This window comes from Pteropus alecto, unplaced genomic scaffold, assembly GCF_000325575.1.
Source record: "Pteropus alecto unplaced genomic scaffold, ASM32557v1 scaffold276, whole genome shotgun sequence".
Classification (NCBI taxonomy): domain Eukaryota; kingdom Metazoa; phylum Chordata; class Mammalia; order Chiroptera; family Pteropodidae; genus Pteropus; species Pteropus alecto.
Genome location: NW_006438074.1, coordinates 2,836,128 through 2,863,100, shown reverse-complemented (window position 1 = coordinate 2,863,100; position 26,973 = coordinate 2,836,128). Strand labels below are relative to the sequence as shown.

Here is a 26,973-nt window from a genome sequence, read left to right as displayed (position 1 = left end):
ACTAACAGGACAATTCAATTGTGGCCTTTAAAGAAAAAGAGTTTTAACATGAAAAACTGAAACTGACCTTTTGATTTTTTTATGAGACCAATCTAAATCTTTTCCCTTAACACAAGTTTTATCTAGCATACCGACTGAGGTTATTTCATAGCACTCATTTGAAAATATATAAAAACATATAGTAATAATTAAATAGCCAGCATTTGTTGAGTGTTTATTATGTACACAGCATCACGACAAGCACTTAATGTACAAAAATACAGACTTAAGAAGGTTAAGTAAGTGTGCTCATGATCACAAAGCTAATAAGTGGCAGTGCCAGTACCTTACCCAGAAAGTCTGATTCACATTCAGCCATATGAATATTCATATTTAGCCACTATACACTTTGAACTACATAAAATTGTACAAATTTCGTCCACGACAGAAACTGTCACTTGGGGCAATCTCCCCATTTCTCCATCCAGCAATTAATAAACCTACAGTCACTCGAACCATATTCTTTTTTCTACACCCAAGACACTCATGAGGAAATCCTTGTTATTTTCATGGGTTCACGTAACATCTCCCCCTCCACACAAGAGGCCTGGGAAATAAGTGAAATGAGAATAAAAGAATGCAAAAGTCATAGTATTCGTTCTAAATGTAGAACAAAGATAAACTATGCTATGCAGACTATCGAAAATTCAATTGAACTTAATATAGAAATTGAACAAAGGTGAATTAAAGAATGATCCTAATTTTATTTTAGGTTTAAGATTAGAATTCTGTTTTATAAACATTACTTGAGAATACTTTCACTGTAACTTTTAAATAAAAATTCTCTTACCTGTAGTTCAAGAGGTATTTCACTGCTTTGAAGCAGAAACTGTATTTTAGCCACTCTTTTTGAAAATTCTGAAGGTTTCTGTTCATAAACTTGTAACTCTTCCTAAAACACATAATTTTAATAAAAATATTGTCATTTTATATTTTCTGGTACCCACAACTGCTATTGTTAATACAGAAAAACTGAGATAGCCTTTGAATTGGCCCTAATCACTTGTTTTTTTTTTGATAGAATCCTAGGAATTACAAACCTAGGTGCCTTCATGGGTCAGGCAAACATTACAACTAAGTGAAGAATTCTAGCTGTAAGACAATAGAGAAGGGGCTAGGCTTGTACCATACTGGCATGCAGGACCTACCTAAAGGAATTACATTTCATAAATTTGTACATATAAATTATGTCAACACACATGCACATACACACACACACATCTCGCTGGCAGAATATGGCCCCCAGGCTGGCAGCTTATAATCCTTAACTTCATATTTTTAAACAACCTTAACTTCACATTTTTACATTTGTCTGTACTTCAAGAAAAATTTAAGGGACTCAGTCATACTTCATTCATGCTTAGGAAAGTCATAGTTTACTTCATGATTATCATCATACACTCAGAAAACTCAAATCTGCATACATTTTGAAAATCTTTTCCAAATGTGTAAAAATGGGTATCTGAATTTAAAAGTGAATAAAATGACAAATTAGAGAAAAAATTAGATTTGGAGCATTAGACTGGACATACTGTAAAGCCACCATGCATACATACACACATTTTGATATTATATTGAACTAGATACAATTGCCAATATTTCACTGTTTTTGACCTACCAAGATAGTGATTTTATATGGACCAAACTAATAATATGTAAACAAATAAAACAATTAGGAAAAAATCTTCCTAGAGTTAAACCATATAATTTTAATTCTTTGTACATAGAAAAATCTGAGATTATGGTTTTAAAAACTAGCCTTTTTAAAAACTGTATAAAGTTGATATGCAGCCTTGTGTTTTTCTAATCTTTTTGAGGAACTGCTTAATTCAAATTATGAATAATCCATAATCATGATCTAGATCAGAGATTAACAGAATAAGGGCTGGTAGTCTGTTTTCATAAATAAAGTTTTATTGGAACCCAGCCACTTTCAAGCACTTATGTATATTATCTGTGACTGACGGCTTTCATGCTGTAAGAGCAGGACTGAATAGTTGTGACAAATGATCTACAAGTGATCAAATGATCTACAAACCTAAATATTTACTATTTGGCCCTTTAAGAAAAAGTTTACCTAATCCACAGGCCTAGACAGACCGCCTGGGAATTATGCATTTTGATGGTGCTTCTGCTAGGAGTTTTTAACTTTTTATACACCATAAAGCCCTCTGGCAGTCTGGTGAATCCTATGGACCCTTTGCATAATATTTTAACCATAAAACAAAATGAACGATATAGGGCTGTAAAGGAAAAAAATTACTGGGTTAGTTATCAAAATAGTAAAAAGAATTTATACTATAGCAATATATGTGTTTCTCTATTAATACCTTAAATAACAGGAAATAGCAGTACACCTATTAAATACCGTATTTTCAAAGTAGTGATAAGGATAATAGTTGCAACAATAGGATGATGATTTTTAAAATATGATATTCTTGATAACAATGTCACATATAAGTTCATCCTACTATGTCTGTTGATTATAACACATATTACATTTTAGTTAAACATTCGTGAAAATAAAGATGCAACTTCTCTCATGTAAAGCCATTTCACCCACAAACCCCTTGGGTGTCTGTGAGCCCCAGATTAATAATCCCTGCTAACATCTTCCCGGATATTAAAAAGAAAACAATAGAGTCAGGTCCCACTCAAGAGATAATGAAAAAAAGAAAAGATTTCTTTGTGATTTCTCTACCCCACATAAGATAGCAAACTCAATACTAAAATGTCAACTGTGTAAAACAAAAGAACAAATATATTATCTCTGTTGAATTACCTTCAGTTTTTCTCTTTCTTCTTCAGTCAGCTGATGCAACTCCATTTTTCGAAGGACCTTTTCAGTCCATTCATAAATTGCATCCCTTAAATTAAAAAGTTTGTCCCATAATGCCAGAGCTCGGCCAAGATTTTCATAGTAGTCTTCTGTCTTCTCATTTATCTACCACAAATAACAAAGAGAAAACCATTGTTTCAGTCAAACACTATTTTTAAATAAAATTTGAGTTTACCTTTACTGGCTATTTTTCTTTATTCGTTGACAAAAAAATTGCTTTAATATATCATGTAGTTCTTTCTTCTACAAAAAAAATCTTAGCTGATATGCTACAGCTTATATGCAATTGAAAGCAATAGTCTTCCTAATTTCTAAACTACAATAAATAAAACATGCTTTTAAAAACCCCAATAAAAATATAACAAATTCTTAATTTGTAATTAAAAAAAATCATTGGTTCTCAATTTAAAATGTATTAAATAAGTATATAGTTGAAAATCAACATCTTGTATGGATGAGTAACATATTAACTAGTTTATTTTAAATAAGTTGAGTTTGCACTTTTATATTTAGGGGATTATGGACCCATTTGTTAGTAGTGCCTATGTATATGCCTGGGTTATGAAGGTAATTCCTATGACATAAACTTTATATTATTTGAACATTTTACAATGAGCACTTCTGAATTTTGTAATTAGATAAAAATACTAAAGATACAACAGAAAAGATCAATTTAATTGTTACATAATAGAATTTCTGGTCAATTCAATTATCACTTACATCAAGCCATCTATCCACAATAATATTAGCCTCTTTCTCAAAAGGAGGTTCTTCAAAGGTTCTCATTTTATTTAGATGAAATTGTAGATTTTTGCAGATCTGGTTAATCTTGTCTACAACTTCTAAATGTTCATTAAATTCTTCTTTGACAATTTCAATCTAAAAAAGATGAAATATGTTTTGATATATTGACATACACAAACTGATAAAAATTACAATTCTATCACTGGTTTTTATTGTCCCACTTTCTCAGTGAAAAGTATCTAGAATCCTAACCATCTGGTTTAATAATAATTCTATACCAAATTTTCTTCCCACTCTGCATGATGAAATATGGTCTAAAACCATGTTTCTTATCCACATGAAATAATGTTTTACAAAAAAATCCCCTCCAATTCAATGGTATAAAAATCAAAGTTCCTAGATTCTACCAAAAGGAATTATCTTTATAATGCTGAAAAAAATAAGTGCTAATCTGAATAAAACAGACAGAATCTAAAACATCTTTAATATGACTTCTGTTTTAATCTTACATGATTCCAACGCCACCATCATTTCTAATACGGAAAGTGAAACACTATTTTATGAAAAGCCCAATGATCTTAGACTATAACAAGAAATTTTAGTATTGACTAATGTAATCTTAATGTTTTATTCAATTTACAAATCTTACAAAAACTTGTTAAATAATTACATAAAATCTGAAAACAATTTCTCAAAAGCAAAAATCTAAAAATTATACCACCTCTGGGGGACTTCTATTCCAAAGAATATGGAGTAAACATACTTTTCCCTATTCTTCCCACTAAGTACAACTAAAAACCCTGCACGCCATACACAAAACAAACTTAAGAAGATTGAAAAGTAGAATTCAAGAAAGGAAAATGACACATTGTGTGTGTGTGTGTGTGTGTGTGTGTGTGTGCGTGCGCGCACGCACGCGCGTGCGCCTTATTGCTAAATTGTATGCCTGAAACTTACTGGATTTTGTTAACTGATGTTGCCATAATAAAATTAATTAATTAATTTGAAAAAGAAAAAGAAAGGAAAATGGCTGGGGGCACAGCTCCTGAAGAACAACCTACTGGCGAGCTCCCTGTATTTTGTTTTCCCTCTGATATTCCAGACTGTGTGCTGGAGAAGCCAGTACCTGGTAAAATCACAGACAAAAAAAAAGCCCCAAGAAAAGCCTGCTCTCTTTAGCCAAAGAACCAGGAATAAGACAACCTAGCAAGACAGAAAACTTTGAAAAAAATAATTGCTTACAGGAAACAAATGCCACAGAAAAAACAGTGCCCGGCCTCCACCATGAGAGCAAAGGTTCAGTGTACAGCCTTGACTTGCGCCATCACCAACCCGTAACAGGAGCCCCACCTTCATTCAACCAGGGTGGTGTCAGAAAAGGAAAAACAGAGAGCCAGGACTTTCACTCCTCCTGGGCAGTAACAAAGCATCCCCCGCTGTGATGTCAGTAGAGGCCACACAGGGTAAGCAAGAGCCAGGGAGATATTAGGGGAGGCCTAGTGGGAGCTGGAACTCTCACCCTAACCAGCAATAACAAGGAGCCCCCCTATCTCCGGTGTCAAGAAATTATCCTTGACATGATTACCCATAAAGGTGATCCCAAGGAATCTACAAAAATATTCCTAGAACTGATAAGTAGGTTCAGAAAGGTCAGAGAATACAAAACAAACAAACATATAAAACATATAACAATCAATTAGCAATGAATACATGAACAGTGAAATTTAAAATATAATACCATTTTTAGTTACTCAAAAAATTACTACTTAGGTATAAATCTAACAAAACATGAATAGAATTTGTATGCTGAAAACTACAAAATGTTGATGAAAGAAATCAAAAAAGGTCTAAATAAATGCAGAGACATATCAAATTCATGGTTTTGGGGACTCAACATAGAAAAGATGTCAATTCTCTTAAAATCGACATATAGGCTTAATGTAATTACTATCAAATCCCTGTAATACTATGCTATAGATATAAAAAAGATTATTCCAGGGTTGGTGGGATGAGTGAAGGGGGAGGGGATTAAGAAGTACAAATTAGTTACAAAAATAGTCATGGGGATGTAAAGCACAGCATAGGGAATATAGTCAATAATACTGTAATAACTATATACGGTATCAGATGAGTACTAGATTTATCAGGGGATTACTGTGTAAGTTACACAAATGACTAATCACTATGTTGTACATCTGAAGCTAATATAATACTGTATGTAAAATGCAATTAAAAGGTAAAAAATTATTTAAAAAATAAAATTAGCTAGAAGGAAAAAGAAATATTTATATGGAATGGTAAAGGAACTAGAATAGCTAAAATATTTGAAAAACATAGTAAAGTGGGAAAAATCAGTCTACTTGTTTTTAAAGCCTATCATATACAGTAATAAAGTTTATGGGGTAATGGGAGCGAAACAGACACACAGATCAATGGAAGAGAATAGTGAACCCAGAAATAGACCCACACAAAGATGCCCAACTCATTTTTGACAAAGGTACAAAAGAAATTCAACAGAGGAAATAGTCTTTTCAACATACAATGCTGGAGCTACTGGACATCTCTAGACAAAAACATGAACTTTAACCTAAGTCTCACACATTATACAGAAACAAATGGATGATGGACTCAAACGTCAACCTAATACTTTAAACTCATAGAAAAAAGTAGAAGAAAATATTTAGGATCTTGAGCTGGGCAAATAATTCTTATACTTTGACACCAAATGCAGAAACCAAGAAAGGAAAAATTGACAAACTGGATTTTATCAAAATTTAAAAATTTAGCTCTAAAAAAGACCCTGTTAAAAGGATGAAAAGACAAGCTATAGTTTGGAAGAAAATTTTTGCAAACCACATTATCTGGCAAATAACTAGTATCTAGAATATATAAAGAACTCTCAACAGTTTAAAAAAAAAATCAATCGATTTAATTAGAAAATGGGCAAAAGATAGAGATATTTCACCAAAGATGACATACAGATGACAAACACACACAAGAAAAGATGATCCATATCATTAGCAATCAGTGAAATGCAAACTAAAGCCACAATGTGATACCACTACATACCTATCAGAATGACTAAAATAAAAAACAGACAATATCTAATTCTGGAAAGGATGTGGAGAAACTAGATCACTCATATATTGCTGGTGGGAATATAAAATGATGCGGCCACTCTGGAAAACAGCTTGGCAGTTTCTTTAAAAACTAAACCCATGATTAACATAGAACCCAGCAACTGTACTCTGGGGTATTTTTTTCCCTGAGATATAAAAACTATGTTCACAAAAACCCCTTACGTGAATGTTTATAGCAACTTTATTCCTAATAGCCAAAAACTAAAGATGACCTTTGATGGGTAAACAGTTAAATAAGCCATTGTAGATCCACACCATGGAATACTACTCAGCAAAAAAAAAAAGAAGGGGGGCAAATCATCAATACATTTAAGAACCTGAGTCTTTAGAGAATTATACTGAGTGCAAGTAGGCAATCCCAAAAGGTTACATACTATATGACTTCATTTATGTAAGATTTTTGAAATGATAAAATTACAGAAATGGAGAACATATTAGTGGTTGGGAAGGGGTGGGGACTGGAGAGAAGTGGGTAGGACTATAAAATGACAACATGAAGAACCCCTGTGGTGACAGAAATGCTCTTTATCTTGACTGTCAATGTCAGAACCCTGACTGTAACACTGGAGTATAGTTTTATAAGATTATACCATTGGCGAAACCCAGTAAAGGGTATATAAGATCTCTCTGTAGTATTTCCTACAACTCCGTATGACTCTACAATTATCTCGAAATAAAAAGTTTAATTAAGAAAATAAAAATTAAACAAATTTTTTTAAATAAAAAAATTACTGGGGAGGTTTCTGTCTCTAAACTGGACACTGACTGATACACTAGGAAAGCTGAGATGCAAATCCAGGTGTATTTTTCTCCTAGTTCAGAACTCTTTGCATTTGGGCATAATAAATGTTCAAATAAATGGAAATCTATATACATTCACATTTTATACATTTACATATTTTATTATTCTCTGATATATATATATTCTCAATACGTTCAGAAAACATTGTTGTTACACTGACACAAGCTACCAGTGGGTGAAGAGAAAAGAAAGAGCAGGAGAGGGTCCTTTTAGCATTGACAGAAATTGCAGGTTTTGTTCTAAAATGAATGGAAGGAGTGAAATAAAGGAAACTAGGACCCTCTGACATTTCCCAAACTTTAATAGTCCCCTGACAGTCTCGCCTTCTAGTCTTACCTTTGCACTCTGTCTTTCATTAAAGGGAGTGGAAATTTGGCACCATATCCTAGATAAACATCCAGGTTTCTATGGTTTTGAAGGACAAAAGTTCTCAGTGGTATCATATTTCAGCCACTGGTGGAAAGCATTATGACAATATGTACTATAGAAATTAATTGTTTCTGAAGACAGTACCTAAGTCATCACAAAATTAACTGAAAGTTATGTTAACAATCAGTAGTGCAAAAATTTGCTTTTTCCCTGACAGTTAAAAGTGTCTGAGAAAAGAATTAAACACCAGTATTCTAGAACTTCTATATCTTCTATACAGATATATTATTTCGGCAAACATATAAAGTGCCCATATGCAGACACCAAACTAGGTACAAGATTTTCAAAATTTTTAAAAAGCCTGTACTTTTAAACATTTCTTAAGGGTAATTACAGTTATTTTATTAATTTAAAAATAAAAGACCCTTTTGTGAGCAAACTTTTACAGGTGAGAAAGAGGTACAGATGAAACAAAGTTTGCCATATACATATTTCAAATATGTTGTCAGGGAAGGCAATATTATGATTGAAATATAACTTTGTAGTCAAATAGACCTGGGCTTAAATAACGATCTTGCCATTTATTAATTACTCGTATAATCTTGGGGAAGTTACTTAATGTCTATCCCCATTTTTTTTCCTTTTTTTTTAATTAACAGAGAAAGTTATTAATCGGACAGTCCAAATTCCAAGACATAGTGAGCAGGATCAGCGTGCATGAAAAATTCAACACATAGATACAGTTATTTTTTTCTGCTTTGTGTTGCTTCCTTATTAGTGCTGGGTAAGATGAATTACTGCTCTTTGAGACTGGCATTATGCACCTCTCTTCACTAAAGAACCCAGCTAAAGAACCCAGGTCACTGCATCAATATCTGAGCTACTCTGTGCAGCCAACCAAATGGTGATAAGATTCTAAGATCTGAATTTGGATCTGCTCAAAATAAAAGCCTTGTAGACATGTAGGCTAGCTTATATGCTTGAACCCATTTTTTTTTTAACTCATTTTTTACCAGAACACTTGCTGGAGTAATCGGGCACTCATGCAGATAATAAAGTGGTATTATTTGGTCTTATTTTTTTACTATATGTCTCCCTTGACAAATCCCACAATAAATTGTGAAAACTGGCAAGGCAGGACTGGCAATTTTTTGTTCTTTTCATAATGCTATCTTAATAACAGTAAAACCTCTACAGTTCCTACACTTCCAAAGTTCTCTATGTCTTAGTTTTCTCACCAGTATAACAGGGCTAATAATACTTAGCATGTAGGGTTATTATGAGAATAAAATGATATAATAATATGTAAAGTACTTGGCACATAATGACCAAGCCATCAATGATGGACGTTATCATTATCATCATCATTTTTATCATTTTTATTATTTCTGGTAGTAGTAGTAGTATAACTTAAAACCACAAGCTCACATGGTAGTACTATTTATAGAGAAAACCAATTTTTCTGGTTGGAACCAGACAGGTTGCATCTGAGTAACTCCAATCAACTGTCTGCTCGAGGTCTTGATGGCCTCCCTCTATTAAGTCTCATAGGAAACTAGTCACACAGTCACATTTTGTACAACTGGTATCTAAACAGGGCTCTTTCTGACCAGTTTCAAGAAACTGAGTATGAGAAAGTGAGTTCCAGACAGGGGCTATTCTTCATCTGTGGCACCGGCCATGTGTCTATAACTTCCGCTTCAGGGACAAGAGTTCTAGATAAAGAATAAATTGTAAGAATCTAGTCTATGTAAGCTTCTACTGATGTTGATATTAGCAACTGGGAAGTTTAACAAAATTGCTTTCTAACAACCAGATGAATCAAATAGACTGTATTTCACACATGCTTTTGACATTCCAACAGCACTTTAGCATAATATTCATAAAACCAATAGGGAAAGCAACTTTCTGGTATATAATAACATAGTGTAGTGTAGTATATATATTCTTTTCAAACTTCTGCCACTCCATTCTTCTGCCACTCTAGTTGATAACCACATAAAATCAAAGAAAACGATGACACCTAGTGTCCAAAAATGATATTCTTCTTAGAACATGAAGTGATTGGTGAGGCTATGAACACAGATGGAGCAACTTGGAGATCAGCTTACACGACTTTATAGAAAGAGAATACGTAAAAACGTAATTTTTCCTTTGTTCACTAACAACAGAGGGGACTTTCCTACTATGCTCATTCTCTCAGGACTGCAATGAAGTCTTAGGTTTCCTTTAGGTAGAAGGTCAGTACGAGGATTGTTACAACCTTACAGGGCAACCCCAGACTCCAAGAGAACCGCACCGTCAGTATCAAAGCCCAAGCAGAAACTAACCTCCTAAACTAATCAACTTGGGGGATGACTTTTTTCCAAGCTCTAGTAATACATTCAATAAATTCTTAAATATTCTTAGATATCTGGTAAAATAAAGTCACTAGTAACTTCTTTTAAACCAAGTTTCAAAATGACTCCATTTACAACGTCCTCTTTATAGTCAGGTTCGTGGGTGAGGCCACTGTGCAGAGAGTTTCCTTTGGAACCTAGACTCACCTCTGCTATCCTTTTCTTCAGGTTCTCCTTTCCCATGTACGAAGACTGAAGGGAGATGACATTCTCTTCTTTTTGAATCAAAGTTGTCAAGACACTTTTAAAATTCTGGTATTGTTTTAGGAGCTCCAAAACTCTTTCACATTGGTCAAGGCTATGAAGAGAAAAAATGCAAAACAGCTAAACGTCTGAAAATAACAAAACCGTTCTTTCTAAGTATCCTACAATAATGACTAATAACTTGCAGAAGAAATTTTCCTCTTGACGTGGTTTATAAGAGAAAACAATTTAACCTAAGAATAAGTGTACATGTATTTATCTGGCAAGTGGATGATACAAATAATCACTGGATTAGTATTTTCACCAGATCAATATTAAAAAGTCAGCAGACATACGATCTAAAAAGAAAAATAAGATTCATAACCTTAAGGAATCAGCATCGCAATCTTATCCTTAACCAAAAGGTATCTTGGAAAAGAGTGCCCTCCCTAGCATTGCTCTTGGAGATTATTTCAATATTAATTCAGTGAGTCACAGGTTGTTTATGTTTATTTAACTCATTCTAGGTTCTGTCCTTTTTAAAAAGTGCAATAGTACAGATAACATGGCAGTTAGGGCTGGGCACTAATCAGTCATGGGACCTTAGATAAGTTACTTGAGCCTTCAGAACCTCAATTCTTTCCTCTAAAATCGAAGGGCAGACTACATCGAAGACCACAGACAGGCTTTATCTTGACCACTATACACTGAGGAAACAGGAGGAATACTCAGATGGAATTCTGTAGTGAAAGAATCACTGACAGCAGAATTTAGGGAACTCGCCAGAGAGCTGAGGCAACCAGGGACAACAGCAGATCTGCCACTTGGCCTCAAGGGCAAAGAGGGAAAGTGCCCTGAGTCAAGAAGGACACCTGTAGGAGTTGCTGAACCACATGCTGAAAAAGGACGGGGATGGTTAAGACCACCTTGACCTCTCCCTCTTCTTGTCCTCTAATCTGCTGGTACCTCCCACTTCTTAACCCAACTGGAACCCTTCCCGACCACTCCCACCCCCAGGCAGAGAGTAAAAGGGAGAAGGCATGGATTCAGAATTGCTGGGATTGATAAGTAATGGCTGTCACACAGTTAAGAAAACTTTCGAGCCTTGCTCAGGCTCTGCAGGAAAGACGGTGGCAGCTGACAGGCAACATCTGCCATTCAAGTAGGGTTGTGCGGTAAAATAATGCCGCCAGCCCTCAGAGATGTCCATGTCCTAATCCCTGGATCCTGCAAATGTGTCACCATACATGGCAAAAGGGACTTTGCAGATGTGATTAAGTTAAGAGTCTTAACCTACAACATTATCTTAGATTATCCAAGTGGGTGAAATATAATCATAAGGATCTTTCTAGAAGGGAGGCAGGAAGGTCAGAGTGACAAGAGGAGAAGTGATGGAGAGCACAAGTGAGTGTGTGTTGGGGGCGTGGGGGGGATATTTTTCCTTACCATTCAGTGACCGAAGCTTTTGTGTTCTCCCACAAGAGTGCTGTATTTTGGCACTGTTGATTCAGAGCTTTTTCTCTGCCATCTTTGAATTGTGGAAGAGAATTAGCCATTTCTTGCAAGTGTTTCTTCTCTTCTTCATATTCATCTAGCTCCTTATCCAGTCTGATTAATGATTTTTTCCTTGATCATGAAAGAGAAATGTTCGATAGCCAATTATTAGCCAACTTGATTTGACACACATGTGAGTAACTGAGGGGAGCACACTAACTTAAATTTGTCCTCAGGAGGTTTAGGAAGACAAAAATTACACATTCCTATGACAGAGTTCAGGAGGCTCTCTGCATTTCCAGAAGACTAATCTGGTGTTTTCATTATAATAAATATACAAAGCCAGAAACAGTAACATTTTTTGTGTGTGATGAACACACTTGTAAAGGGTGTACATACGTATATGAGAGAAAAGAGAGAAAGAGTATGTGTGTGTATACGGGTGGGAAAGAGAGCCTAGTGTGGACAGAAGACAAGAGGTGGAGCAGAACGAGGCTCCTAAGCAAGGGGAAGGCGGGGGCAAGGGGAATCTCACATTTCTACCCTGTGTACAAAAAAAAGCTTTCCCACATCGATAAAAGTCACTGGAACTGAGGATTTTCATGTGCAAACTAATCCTGGTGGGATTAACTCCATTTGCCTCAGTCTAACTTGCTTTTATCATACACTATCTCTACTTCTCCCGACTTCTCTGGAATCCACTCCCATAAGGCTTTCTCTCTCTGTGTATCCTCCAAAACTGCTCCTCAAGACCTCCAGTAACCTCCACATTGCTAAACCCATGCTCGAGCCTCCTGCTCTAATCGGCAGCATCTGACACAGCTGCTTACATCCTGTTCCTTGAAAGGCCTTCTCACTTGGCCCCCAGGACTCTTGATTTTCCTTTTACTACACTGGCCACTCTTCAGAATCTTTGGCTGGTTCTCCGTCATCTCCTGGATCTCTGAACGTGGAGTGCCCCCAAGTATATAACGTGGACTCTTGTCTATTTTAACTCACTCTGCTGGCAATCTTACCCCTCTCATTCCCAAATGTTGCTAACTCTCACATGTACACTGGTAGCCTAGACCTCCCTCCCAACTCCTGATGCCATCTATCTGTAAGAGTCTTACTGATATTGCTACTTGACTGTCAAACTAAGTATATTGAATCTATCATTTCTAAAATTGAGCAGGCCTATCTTTCGTGCAATACCAGATAAACTTCAGCCTTTCTCGCTTCAGTTAATAGTACTCAGAAAAGTGAAATACTCAGTTCCTCTAAGCCCATCTTGTTCAAGCCTGCACTGTTCCCATGGCCTTCAGGCTAATAGCTTCTGCTTTTGTCTTACATATAGACACACTAATCATTAGAGAAATTCTGCTTGCTCCTTGAGTTTTACCAAAACCACCTCAACTCATTTTCCCTTCCCTTGACATAAAAGAAGTCTGAACTCTGTACTTTCTTAAGATGGATTTGAGAATTAGGTCTCCCATCTTCTTGGTTGGTGCCTCTTCAATTAAGACACTTTTTCTTACTCCAAACTCTGACATTTTCAGTTTTGGCCTTTCAAAGCACCAGTAACAGAAAGTCTAATCTTTCTTTTAAACCTTCGCCCAATGTGTCAACAAATCTTTGTAGACTCTACCTTCAAAATATACAGAGTCTTAACACTTTCACCACCTCACCACAGGTCCATACTACCATCATCCCTCACCTGGAATACTGAAATAGGTCAGACTAGACGTCCTGTGTCTTCTCTGGACTCCTACTGTCTACACCCAACACATCAGCCAGAAAGAACCTGTTACAATGAAAACCAAATCATTTCCCTCTGCTCAGGAACCTCCACTGACTTCCCAGTGCCACTCAAAGAAAAAGCCAAGGTAATCACATGGCCCGCAAGTCCGTTCATGAGCTAAGCCCTATTCTACTCATTGCCTCTCTGACCCCTTTACATACCTCTTCCCCTCACCACTGACCCTCTCACTTCCTAGTCCCTTCTCAAACATGCCAGGCCCGGTGCCACCCCGGGCCTTTGTCACTCCTCCTCCGGCCTGATAAGCTCTTCTTCCAAGTCGTCACTTGGCTAGCTCTCTCATCCCACCTTACTCAAAGGTCATCTTCTCAGTAAAATGTCCCTGATAACCCCATTTGAATCGCAACCCCCTCGTTTTTCTTGCTTAATTTTTCTCCATAGCTTTTATCATCATCAAACATACTAAACATCTTACTCCTCTCACTAAATAAGCTCCATGAGGAGCAAGAATTTTTGTCTATTTTGTTAACTGCTATATCTCCAGGACAGGCTACATACTTGGTATATCAATAACTAAATTAAAAATTAAAGCAACTTACTACTTAACAATGTATAGTTTTCACTTATAAATATTTATTACTTATTATTCATTAATCTACAATAAAAAAATTATTAACCATGACTGAATCACTACATCAGTAATTAGTTTAATACCTCATTAAGAACTAGGCACTGAGGAATGGAAGTCTCCTTAAGACTAAGGCCACAGGGAAATTTCAGAGGAAAGAGCTTGATCAGCTAAACAGATGCCAAGAAATTACTGAACCTGAGGGACGAGAAGTGGGCAGAGGAGACAGAAAGTGGGAGAGATTTAGAAAAGGAAGGAAAAGTGACTCTTGCTAACATTTTTGTTTTCAAGACCTAGAGGCCGACTTTGAATGCCAGAGTTAAAACAGCAGCACTCATACAGAAGGCTTACCAAACTCAGTTTACCCCAATTCTGCTCAGTCTCCAGAATCAACACTAACCTTAGCTTAGTTCAATCTTGTGTCCCCCGCAAAAACCCCCAATTCAGTCCCCACCCTAATCTTGTTGGGAGGAAGAGGAGGAATCAAATAATGAAGGAAGAAGTCGAGACAAAGTATGGCACGTGCATCTGCCACCACTTGTTTCTTTCTTATCAAATGTGTCGAGTTTTCCAGGTCTCCCCCATCAGGAGAATACCCTGATAAATACACGGCACTAAAGGGACTTGGAAGCAACTCATGTCCTTTATGCATATCTAATTTCACTACTCCTTTGTCAATGAGAATGAAAAGTTTAAAAAAAAAAAGAATTATGTAACATTTGGTAAAGGCACAATATCAACAAGAAAAAAGCTTATTTGAAAGGTCTAGAGAAAAGAATGCTGAACGCTGAATAGGGTGGGATGGGATAGAAATGGAAAGACACAGGAAGTATGTGTTTCACCTAGTAGGTATCTGAAAGTACAGAAAAGTGTCACCTTGGATGGAAATGGATGGAAACAATATTTACCGTTGTTTTACAGCTGGGACAGTCGGATCCTTAAGACCAATTTTACTGATCTGATTGTGCACATCTTGAATATTTTTCAAGAGTTCACTATTTTTGAAAATACAAGCCTCCAGTAATCTGTCTTCTTCAGTGAGTTCCTCCTGTCCGCCATAGCCGCGTGTCTCAAATAGGTTTTTGGATAAAGCATCGAGAAGTTTTTCACAGGAAGTATCTTCACCCTGTTCGGCATCTTTAAAGCTTATGTCAAGCATCTTCAAACGTTTATCCAAATGTCTGGCCTTATCTTTCATCAGATAAATTTCTCCCTCGTTATATTTTACAGTCAAAGTATTTTCTGGTACCACCTGTGAACCTGAGGCTGAAAGGTCTGTAACAAGCTCAACGGAGAGTTCGGCTGCTCTCAGAGAAGCCAAAAAATCTTCCAGGGCCCTGAGCGCATCTTTACTCCTCTGGACCCTGTGGTTCATCTCTTCGAGTTGTCCTCTGTGTTGTAGTATAATGTTCTGTGTTGCATGTAGTTCAAGTGGGTGTAATTCCTTTAATGCAAAGTTGCCCGACTGCTCCAAATTGTTACAGATTTCGATCTGTTTTGCTATGGAATCTTGGATATCCTAAAATAAAGGTAAGAAAAGCTGAAAAGACTGAGGCAGACAAACGAAAGACTGCACGTCAGAAACTAACCTCAAATTATGTAACTAGACTTAAATCTAGAAAACCGCTTCTCAGTTTAACCGGGGCTGCCAGTTTTAACAGAAGGAAACATTTTGATGACAAATGATCAGATGGCCTAACTGTTTTATTATCTGATACCCTTCCTGATGTTTCAATCTCCAAAAGAAAACAAGTATATAAATCTATTGCTTCAGTGAAAATAATTAAAGATTGAACTGTTGAGACATCTGTTTATAATCTGAAAAAACTTATTTATTAAAAATAGGATTTGGAATAAGTAATCTGTGGAATATTCTAACATAGGTAAATGAGTCTAGTATGATATTTAAGATTTCAGTCATTGGAAAAGGCATTTATAAGAAACCCTTCATTTCTAATTCAAGGAAAATACTTCATTACTTATTCCACGGTATCTACTTCCAAATTTGAAAGGAATTAAAGAGTTGAGAAATAAATAACAAGTCTACTAAATTATTGAAGATTTTTCTGTCATGGCTTGTATTCTAAATATATACTCTTGATGTATAATTAAAAATGCATAAATATCTGAATCAATTATTCTATAAATATACTGTGAGAATTTATATTTACCCTCAGGTTTTGGTAAATGCCATCAGCATCAGTGAGATGAAATTCCTGAACAGCTACTTCATGGAGAAGAAGCAGGTCTGAGCCACAGAGAAGAAGCGATTCCTTCTCCACAGGTAACACAATCTGCAATGCGGCCTCTAAAGACTCCATTCTGGATGAAAAATAAACCAGACATGAGGGGAAAGAAAACAAAGCAAAACAATATCCTATGAAACATATTAAGGTCATTACTTAACCAAGAACAGAAAATAACTGTCCAATAAATATACATGCAATGATATGTACAGATCACCACTTTAAAACCCAAACCCAACAATCCAAAATGCCAAAGAATGAGTTGTTTGCTATAGCCAAATATTCTTAATAATTTAATAGATAACACACTGAATGGAAAATGGTAAACTATACTAAGCCTTTCCCTCTGTTTCAAAATACAATTACTGAATATAATTTAACTTTGCCTTGATGACAAAGAAACCTCATTATGAATACTAATTATTTTATTTGTAGAAATATAACAGAGTTCCAAGAATAGGCTCTACAATAATAAATTGAAATGTGTGACTCTGGATAATTAACATGTAGACTCTGAGCCTCAGTTTCCTCCTATACAAAATGGGGATGCACATCCAATGTATAGGAGTAATAACAGCACTCTCATTTTAGAAATAAAGAAATCAAGGCCCAGAGACTTTATGTGACATAGCCAAATTCACACTCAAGGGGAGAGAGCTAGAACTTCAACAGACTTGAAGTTCTAGCTAAGCCTCTGGCCAGTGGTGTGGCTTGGTTGGGTTATTTAACCTCCCTATCAGTTTGCTCATCAGTAAAATGGCAATCATAATGGTAGCCTCTCTTACTGTTGTGACAACTAAATAAAGAAACATAGCTGATATTGCTTAAAATGGCATTTAAAAAATTTAGTAAATTCATTATTAATAGATCTCAGAACCATACCTGTTATTAAGAGTCATCTGAAACTCGCTCTCTTTTTCCTTTAGTCTGTCTCTTACTTTAATTATAAAAGGCTTCTTTATGTCACTCTCAAGCTCTTCTAACCTCAGTGACGTGATTTCGAACTCTTTCCAGCAAGCATCAGTTTCATTTTTTAAGACCTAGATGAAACAAATAAATTAACAACTAATGGGTTAATAGACACAATTATTCTGTTCGTACAAAATGAGACATCCACCAACTGTGGGCACAAAGTTTCACATGAAAATACCTTTTAAAAATATTTTCTAACCATTTACAAATGAAGTATCCTTCAGGGAACAATGATATTAACTGCGCTGTCCGGGGATCCATTTAATGAAGTCAAGGGAGTCGAACAACGTGGCTTTCAATGGAACCCTAACTCCCTTCCCCTAAGTTAGGTAGGTGCACAGAGTACGATTCAGAAAGACACATACAGAAGTAAGAAGAGATATTCTATTTCCTCTAGATAATAAATCTTTCTTTCTCCCTAAAATAAAAGAAATTTGGAGTTAACCAAAATTACTTCTATCAAATGAGAAGTGAATAAAGTTAATTTATGATTTATATTTAAACACCTAAAAATTCTACACCATTTCAGCTACTTATCTTAGTTCTTTAAAAAAAACAAAAACAAAAACGCTACTACGAAATTTTACTGCACGCTCACTAGTATAATTTGTTCTTCACTTTCCCCAAGGATTAGTATAGCTTTTCTAACCAACTCATTATTCAGTCCCTGGAGCAAGGTCATGCGACAATTTCTTAATTGCGTTGAAGACATGCCAAATGCACTACTTGAACAATAGATATTATAACTTATGAATTTTGTTTATGCAAAGGGAAAATAAAGAAGAGCCAGACAGTAGAGTATGACTCAGGAACTGGCATCATGAAAGGAAGACGGAAACTAGAAAACATGGGAGGGTACTGCAGGAACCACCCATGGCCCTTTCTCTACCTGATGGGTTTTCTGTGAATGCTCACTCAAGTGTACTTCCAAGCATGCAACAAATGCTGCAATGCACAGATCATCTTCAAAATAAGGAAGGTATTTATTTGCAGAGTTTATAATTGATGTGCCCCATCAGTAGACAGTTTTTCTATAGCTCCTGAATCAAATGCAATACTTCTTCTGATGGCTCTCCAGGAAGATCAGCGCTTAAGAGTGAAAACTCTCTCCACTGCCTGCCCCTTTCCTTATTGCCCAACATCAGATAGACACTGTGACAATTTGGTTAAGATGATGAACAACTGAAACAAATATGTAGGGTTTTCATGTATTATTAATTTTAGAGCAACACAGAAGCAGTGTTGGTTGAAACTGCCTCCAAACACATTGTTTTCACCGACTCATCTAAATTCTCATTCCCATCCCAAGAATAATCCAACATTTTGCAAACCACAGTATCTAGAGTATCAAATTGAGCATAAGCAATAAATTAAGACCCTGAACCAAAGTCTTTCCTGGGTTTGGTGCTTGGATGCAAATCACTTTCTGGAATTGGGTGACATTAGAAATGCAATCCAACAAAGTGAGTTCTTGTTTTTGACCGCAGCAAAAATGGTGAAACCTAAACTCATGGTGGTATTATTTTCTAATAAAAGATAAACTTCTCTAATAATATTTTTAATAATTACCTGTAGATCTGTCAGTTTTTCCTGCAGACAAGCACTACTTCTTTCCTTGTCACTTGGGAAATCAGCAGTAATTCTGAATTTGTTGTTTTGCAGGTGTAGTTCAAGAGTTTCTCTGTGTATTTCATACCTGGGAAAAATTAACTAACATTACTAAATTTAAAAAATATAACAGAAATTTTTTTAATTCCTGTCGATCATGCATGAGGAAACCCCAGGGAATTTCTGTTTAAGTTACTAGACCACATGTAAAAATTGACTAAAAGGCAATAAAAACTTATTAAAGTATAACATGTTTCATCGATGAAAGATATTTGGAGGACTTTTCAGTTGTTTAAAGAGTTTACCTCTTATTATGCTGAGCGAAGAAAGATAAATACCATATGATATCACTTATATGTAGAATCTAAGAAACAAAAGGAACGAACTAATCCAAAACAGACTTACAAATACAGAGGACAATGTGATGACGGCCAGATGGGAGGGAGGTTGTGGGGCTGGGAGAAAGGTGTGAAGGGTTAAAGAAGTACAAATTAGTAGTTAAGAGATGGTCACCGGGATGGGGATCACGGCATAGGGAATGCAGTCGGTGGTAATGTAATGGCCATACGTAGAGCCAGAGGGGCGATAGAGTAATTGGGTGATCGTTTCATAAACTATATAAATGTCTAACCAATGTACTATACATTCAAAACTAATAAAATGCGTATAAAAAAAAGTGTTTACCTCTCTAGTAAACTATTCATAGATGCATTGTGATCCTTTTCAAACTTCTCCGTATTTTCTTCCTGTTGAGGCTTTAACTCTGATTCCAGACTCAATTTTTTAATCGACTCCATTGCCTAAGTAAATATGCAAATAATAAACACAGAATATTCAATATACTTATCTAGAAAAGATAAACATTTTATGATGCAAAGGCATATCACCGATTCTTTATAACCCAAACCAGGAGATAATATAATTTGAGGTTTCTCAGCTCAGAGAAAGGTCTTTCCATAGGACAGAAGAGATTATTATTAGACTGAGTCTCATTTTCTAATTAGTAAGTCAGCATAGTGAGTTCTCCCAACCCCTAAATGCTCTTTCTTCTTGTGACCACATAGCCACAGCCACAAGCAGACAGAAATCCAGCATGCAGGAGCAGACTTCTGAGAACAAATATACCTCGTTCCTTCTCCACACCTTCTGACTGACTATCTGGGCTGTGAAATACAGTAAATGCCCACTTACCTAGAATTCTAAATGAAAATTTAATTCTCAAGGAAAGTAAAAGAAATTACAATGAGAAAAAGACAAATAATAAATGAACTAATTCAATTCAGTGATGCTGAGGCATCTGTACAGATTAAACTTAGCCTCTTCTATTACTTCAATAGTAATGTGCACAGTCAACATGCATTTATAATGGTTCAAATAGTCTCTTTTTGAAAGAACTGTTTGTATCCTCAGCATAAGATTGTTATGCTTGCTATAGCTTTGGTTCATTCTAATTCTCTGAAAAGCGACCTTCCTTGCATTATTTAGGTAGGAATTCTCAGCTGATGAAAACAAGCAAATAATTAAAACCAACACTTAATGAGAAGTGATTATTGTACACTTGGCCTTTTTCATTAGGTTTATTTCTAAAATATGTTATCCACTTTTGACACCTTTTCAGTTGATGGCTGATTATCTGATCTTGCAGATGGCGCCTCACTGTGGGCATTCCTCCCTCCATTCTCAGATGTGTTCACGGACCCCCTAGGAAGAAATGAAAATTGCATATTGAAATAGAGGGAAAACATGAAGCCTAAAGAAGAATGAATAATAAATAATACTCAATGGTATTTGATTTTGCAAGAGGCTTTATCTCATTTTTTTCCCTGATGCAAAGCTATTCTTATGAAGCACTAACTTGTTTTTCGACGTGCCTCCCGTGGGCTGCAGTGCCATGTGAATCTCAGAAGCACATTTCCGAAGTCTTTCTATCTTTTGTTCATAATCCCTGAGCACTCTCCTCACTTCCTGTTGACTCTTCTGCGAAGTCAGCTCTTCACACAGCTCCCGCAGGACAACCATGTGGTGATCAAGCTGGTATAGACTGCCTTCCTCAGAAAAGCAGGCCTAATTGAGGAAATAAAGCAGGAAATGTTTTTCAAATGGGTTTACATGATTAGTCCATGAGGATTAGAAACCAACAGATGTGCGTGGCTTTAACAACATGATCCTTCATAGGCCTGTCCACGGTGTGCCTGCTGTGGTAGCATAGCAGTTACTGGAAAAATAAAGATGAGGCTGTCAGGCCTAAAGGGAATCACCGCAGTCTAGTAATGTAGTGAAGGACACCAAAGTATGTCACCCCAAAATATGCCTCTTTGACAAGATTATTTTGGGCTGAAGGCAATTAAGAAGCAGTAAATACAGGAAAAACTCCTCCTTTTCTGCCTAAAGACAGGAAATAAAGTCTCCCTTTACTGGAAACAGATTCTCATCAGCCCACATAACAGGGGCCAGAGGAATCTGCAAACAAATGTTAAACTAACCCTTATCCTATTAGTTACTTCTTCACCATTCACTAGCCCCTAGCCCAAATCCCTTTGTCTTGTCAGTTCTTCTCAAATGTATACCTTTGTCTAAAAGGTATACCTTTGTCTAAAAGGTATAAAAGACTCCTACTCTTGTCACTTCTTTGGATCTTCAATCTTTTGTAAAGGCTCCTGTGGTACATGTAAAAAATTCGATAACATGTATATGCTTTTCTCTTGGTAATCTCTGTCAGTTTAATTTTCGGAACCAGCCAGGGACCCTAAAAGTTCTCAAGGAGAACTTTTTCCTCCCCTAGAGCAGTCACACACATAATGAGCTCACAGTGCGACGAGTGTTAAGACAGAGACACTACCCGCCTTTTCTGTCTGTTAAGACAGAGAAAACCTATTCCACATGAGGAAACCAGCTGAGCTCGATGCAGAAAGGCATAGGAGTCTTCCAGACAAAAGATGAGAGAGGGCATTCCTAGCAGAAGCGGCAGCCAAAAGAAAAGCTCCAGATGTTCAGAAAGGACAAGTAGCCTCGTACGGCTGGAAGGCGCAACACAGAGAAAGAGATGCTGAAGGCATATCCTGAGGCCAGAGAATGAAGGACTTGCATGGCCTCCTAAGGAGTCTAGAGACGTCCTGGTTGTCAGGTAAGTCAGTGGCATAAGGTTTGTGGTTCAAAGGGGCAGCTCTGGTGATGCGTTTGGAACATGATGTAACCTTCATCGTGCTGAGAATATAACCTGGGCTGAGGGAAGTGGCAACTCGGATGGAAAAGAAGAAAAAGCAGCAGTTGTTCTGAAGTGTAACAGATGAGACCTGGGACCTAACTCCATTAAGGCTAAGTGGGAAGGAAAAGAAGATGCAAAGGGAGTTCTGAGATGACAAAGTCTTTCATAACCAGGATGTGTAAAAGGAAGGAACATTTGAGGAGAGAGATTATTGGTTCGTTTTTTGAACATGCTGAATGTGACGTCTCTGAAGAACACTGGTGATATCTCAGTTAGAAACAGAGGAAAGCTCAGAGGAAACGGCTCAGCTGGAGATAAAGATTTAGGGCCATCACTGTAGAGAGGGCAGCTAAAACCCCAGAGTGCAGAAAATGGCCTAGAGCAAGGACGAAATTAGCCAAAAACAGACCCCCCAAACTAAAACATTAAGATAACACAATTAAAAAGGGGTATTTGTGAAGTACACTATAAAGAAGCATCCCCTCCCCACCGAAAAATAAGAAAAAACAAGGAAGATTGACACTAGGAGAGCCACAGCAAAAAAAAGTTTAAAGGAAGTGAAAAGAGGGGTCAGTACCGTCTAAAACACAGAAGCGTTCAAATAGGATGAGGGTCAAAAGGAGATCATTAGGTCTGCCCCAGTTGGTTTACACCCTGATTTGATATCTTTCACAAAAGCTGTGCTTCTGAGGACACTGTGTCCTCACTAAAAGCAACTGTGGGTGCTTCAGCAACAGGTGACATGTTTGTAACCAGTCTCAAGGACAGGGCCACTGAAACATATCAGAAAAGTCATGAAATATTAACTCGATGCTGAATTTTTTCTCACTTCTAAAAAGCAAGAAGCACAGGCTCTAGTTACAACTCAAACTGTATATGAGATAAATCCCAGAGGACCTAACGGCTGACGTAATTTTCAGAGCAGATTTAATCCTAAGTAAAAGATATACACAACCCTTTAAGAAAAACCACAAAATGTAAATAGAAACAGGTGGTTTACCTCATGTTCCTTGATGAGACCCTTGGTCTTTCCTCTGCGAATTAGTTTCTTCTCTTTATTTATTTGTTTTTCGAGTCTTGAAATACTGTCACTAAGTTTTCCTTTTTCAATGTCTATTTTTAGTTGTTGAATATACAAAGACATTTCATGTTGAAGAGACTGCAAACAAAGGCACATATTAACCATGGGAACAGAATGTATTAAAAAGGTTTTCATTAAAAACATAATAAAAAATACTTGTAGTGACAAAGGAGAGAAACAGAGCTTATGAAATTCTGATTCATCTTTGTGTCTTTGGGGAGGATGTTTAAATGTATACCAGATCCATAAACATATTTTTTTTCTTTCTAACAACTAAAAATGTGTTTTAGCTGGGAAAGACACTGTTAAGAGAATTAAAAGACAAGCTGCAGACTGGGAGAAAACATATATAAAATACACATCTGAGCCTATGCAGAAATAACAAGTTACTATAATGTATAATCTGGATGAGATTATGAAACATAAAAAAGAACACTGAGAGAAAACTGGAAATATGAATAAAGGATAAATTTAGTTAATGATGTATCAAGATTAGTCCATTAGTTGTGACAAAGATACTACATTAATGTAAGATGTTAATAATAGGAAAAACTGGGCATGGAATAAAATGGAACTCTTTCTACTATCTCTGGAATAACTGTAATAATTGTACTATCTCTGTAAATCTAAAATTGCTCTAAAATACTTTATTTCAAAATGTGTTTTAAGAAGACCTTTATGAGAACATATTCAATTATATTACTTTATTCTCTCCATATATTCATACACACACACATAGTAAATACTAAATACCATTTACTGAACACAATCTCTGTGGTGGGTACTTTATATAAATCCTTACAGCAATCCTGCCAAGTCAGTGGAATTATTCCCATTTTATCAGTGAAGCTCCTAGAGGTTAGCAACTTGCCAGGGTCACAGCTGCTGGATCCAGGTCTGCCTACCTGCCACCAAAGCCTATACCTATGAAACTCTGGGTATATGTGTCCATATGTGGCAATGTGTTATCTTAGTCAGGATCCAATCAGAAAATGAGAAAACACTAACTATTTAACACAGAGAGAATTATATGCAAGGAACTGATTACACAAGAGATGAAGGCCAAAGAGGGGACAGTAAGGCAATCCAGAGATCAGTAGCAGCACAAAGTTCCTACCACTACTGGGCTGGAAACTTCAGTGGAGCCCAGGCAGAAAGGTCAACCACCAGAGTCTGGAATTATGGAACCTGCAGCCAGGGGGAGACACAGCTGCCAGAGACACTGTCTGAGAGAGAGGAAAAGAAAGCCTCTGGACTCTCCCTTTTCCCTACCTCCATGCAGCCCTCTAATCTCTAGTGTCGTCACTGGTTGAACACAGACAGAAGGCAAGTGCTGCAGGAGCTGAGACGCACAACCTCCAGGGATCAGCCCTCTGTGATACAGAGTGGACAGGGGCACCACCAAAAATGACTGACGCCAAACAGCTCCAGGGTCAGAGTCAAAAGCTTAAGCCCCGTACAAATGCGTGTTCTTACCTCCCACTTAGCACAGACATCTCTACTCTTTTCTTCCAAAGACAGTTTTACATTCTCAGTTACATTCTTTTTCAGTTCTTCAACAGCTTTCAAATACTTGGCCAGACTTTTAGAATTAAAAATTAATAGGGCTTCCTAAAAAAAACAAAAAACAAACAAACAAAAACATGCAAATGAGACCATGAAAGCCTCATTCTATTGCCAAGTCCTCAAAGCTAATTTTGGTAGGTCTTTCACAGATAGAACCAGGAAAAGGACTCTATGAAGACTATTTAAAGATTTAAGGGAGACTTCTCTTCATAAAGTGGGGTTGATATTCCATTTGCATGCCTGAATTCCTTTGAAAAAAGTTGCTAAATATTTCTTATTGAAATGTAGTAACACATTTGAGACCCAGATAAAGACTTCTTTATGATAATGATTTTTGTTGCCCCTTTGAAAAATAATTAAAAGGCTTGTTGTGCAGAGTAATGAGCCACTGGCAAAGTTTCCTATAAAATTCTTAAGTATTGAGCAGGCAATCCACTGTATAAGCAACACAATATGAAGGGTATACCAGTGTGTATTAGAGATTAGTGTTACAATGAGACAATTTATAGTAGTGTTGATATGGCAAATATTTAATATTATACATAAGCATTTTATGTATAATATTAAATATTATACATATTAATACATATTAATATTAAAAGCAACAATATCTTTCCATGGACTAACCACATTGGTAGTCCCATCCCACAGAAAGAGGGGCAGTGATTAGGGATGGGGACTGCCTCGCCAGGAACGTGTCTGCTCCTTACTTCACACTTACTCGCTCTTATAGAGTATTACCTGGCAATAATACTCTAAGAGCAGAAACCTGGCTTAGGTAATTGGAGAATGACAGAAGAAAAAATAGCGTGGGCCTTGTGAAAGAGGCAGAAAATCTGTAGGAGATGAGAAGACAAAAGTAATTGTAGGGGAGAAGGCAATTAAGAAGGGTGGGAATTCATCCACACACTCATTACATTATTTATTATGGGCCTAGCACAGAAAAGGTACAATGCTGAGCCCCAGAGACCTCCTCGAAGGCCTCCTGCTGCATTTATGACCTAGGGAAATATTCTAACCCTATATGCTAGCAGGGGGCTCCTATGACCCCTGTCCTGGGAGACCCAGGGGTCTCAGGGAAGTACTTGGCAGGGTATGGACCTTGCATCTACTTCACTAAATGCCAGGCACAAAGGGAGTAAATCCCTAGCCTCAGATTCCAAAAGGAAGGTGGTCGGTGAAGGAAAACGGTGTGAAAACCGACTGACTCTTCTAAGTCTTCTCTCCGGAAGAGAAGAGGTCTGGAGCATCTACTTTTTCTTTTTCCTTCTCTCCTTGAAATGACGAAATCTATTCCCTGGAAATCCAACCTAGGATTATTTAAAAGAACCAGAGATTCTTAAGGTCAGTTCAGCACTCACAGTAATCTGAGAGTAAAAGTAGAGGGAAAAAAGACAGGGAATTGGTCAAAGTTGGTGGCTAGCAAAGTACAACCGGCATAAGATAGCTGTGGGAAAAGCAATGTTGAAATGGCTGATACTAAGGTTCAGTATGGCTATCAATCCTGAGAGCCAAAATAGGGTTGAGGCCCAGAAAAGAGAAGGAGGCCACATGAGGACGGAGAGGCTGTTACGGGAGGGTCTGCTCCTGAGACTGGACGCAGTGGCACTGGACATATTGCTTTACTTCATCTCTACCTCCCACAAAATGCCTAACTCATTTTAAACATTCGAGAAGGGTGTTAACTACTGAATAAATGAACATAGGAAAGAACACGTATTACCCTAGCTCTCCAGCAGTCCAAGGATAGAGATCTTGTTTTACTTTTACTTCCTATCCACCCCACCAAGTACCTCCCACCGTGTTAATTAATAAGAGTCTAACGTGGATACATCTTAAGCTGCCCATCAAACCATGAAAAATCAGCCTAAAACTGTCTCCGTACAAAACATTACTGGATCTTTATCGGTAAACATGCAC

At 36.8% G+C, this 26,973-nt stretch overlaps 1 protein-coding gene across 1 annotated transcript in view; it reads right to left on the bottom strand.

Annotated features, from left to right (window-relative positions):
• SYNE2 (spectrin repeat containing nuclear envelope protein 2) overlaps positions 1-26,973 on the bottom strand; it is a 272,180-nt gene that overhangs the window by 147,968 nt on the left and 97,239 nt on the right. Inside the window, exons 22-35 of the mRNA XM_025049097.1 lie at positions 24,964-25,098; positions 23,407-23,565; positions 21,057-21,265; positions 20,812-20,902; positions 19,886-20,001; positions 19,163-19,289; positions 17,504-17,661; positions 16,547-16,697; positions 15,284-15,894; positions 11,962-12,141; positions 10,480-10,630; positions 3,599-3,757; positions 2,822-2,983; positions 830-931 (exon numbers count right to left, since the gene is read on the bottom strand). Coding sequence (XP_024904865.1) covers positions 830-931; positions 2,822-2,983; positions 3,599-3,757; positions 10,480-10,630; positions 11,962-12,141; positions 15,284-15,894; positions 16,547-16,697; positions 17,504-17,661; positions 19,163-19,289; positions 19,886-20,001; positions 20,812-20,902; positions 21,057-21,265; positions 23,407-23,565; positions 24,964-25,098 — 2,511 coding nt within the window. The remainder of the gene's footprint in view (positions 1-829; positions 932-2,821; positions 2,984-3,598; positions 3,758-10,479; positions 10,631-11,961; positions 12,142-15,283; positions 15,895-16,546; positions 16,698-17,503; positions 17,662-19,162; positions 19,290-19,885; positions 20,002-20,811; positions 20,903-21,056; positions 21,266-23,406; positions 23,566-24,963; positions 25,099-26,973) is intronic.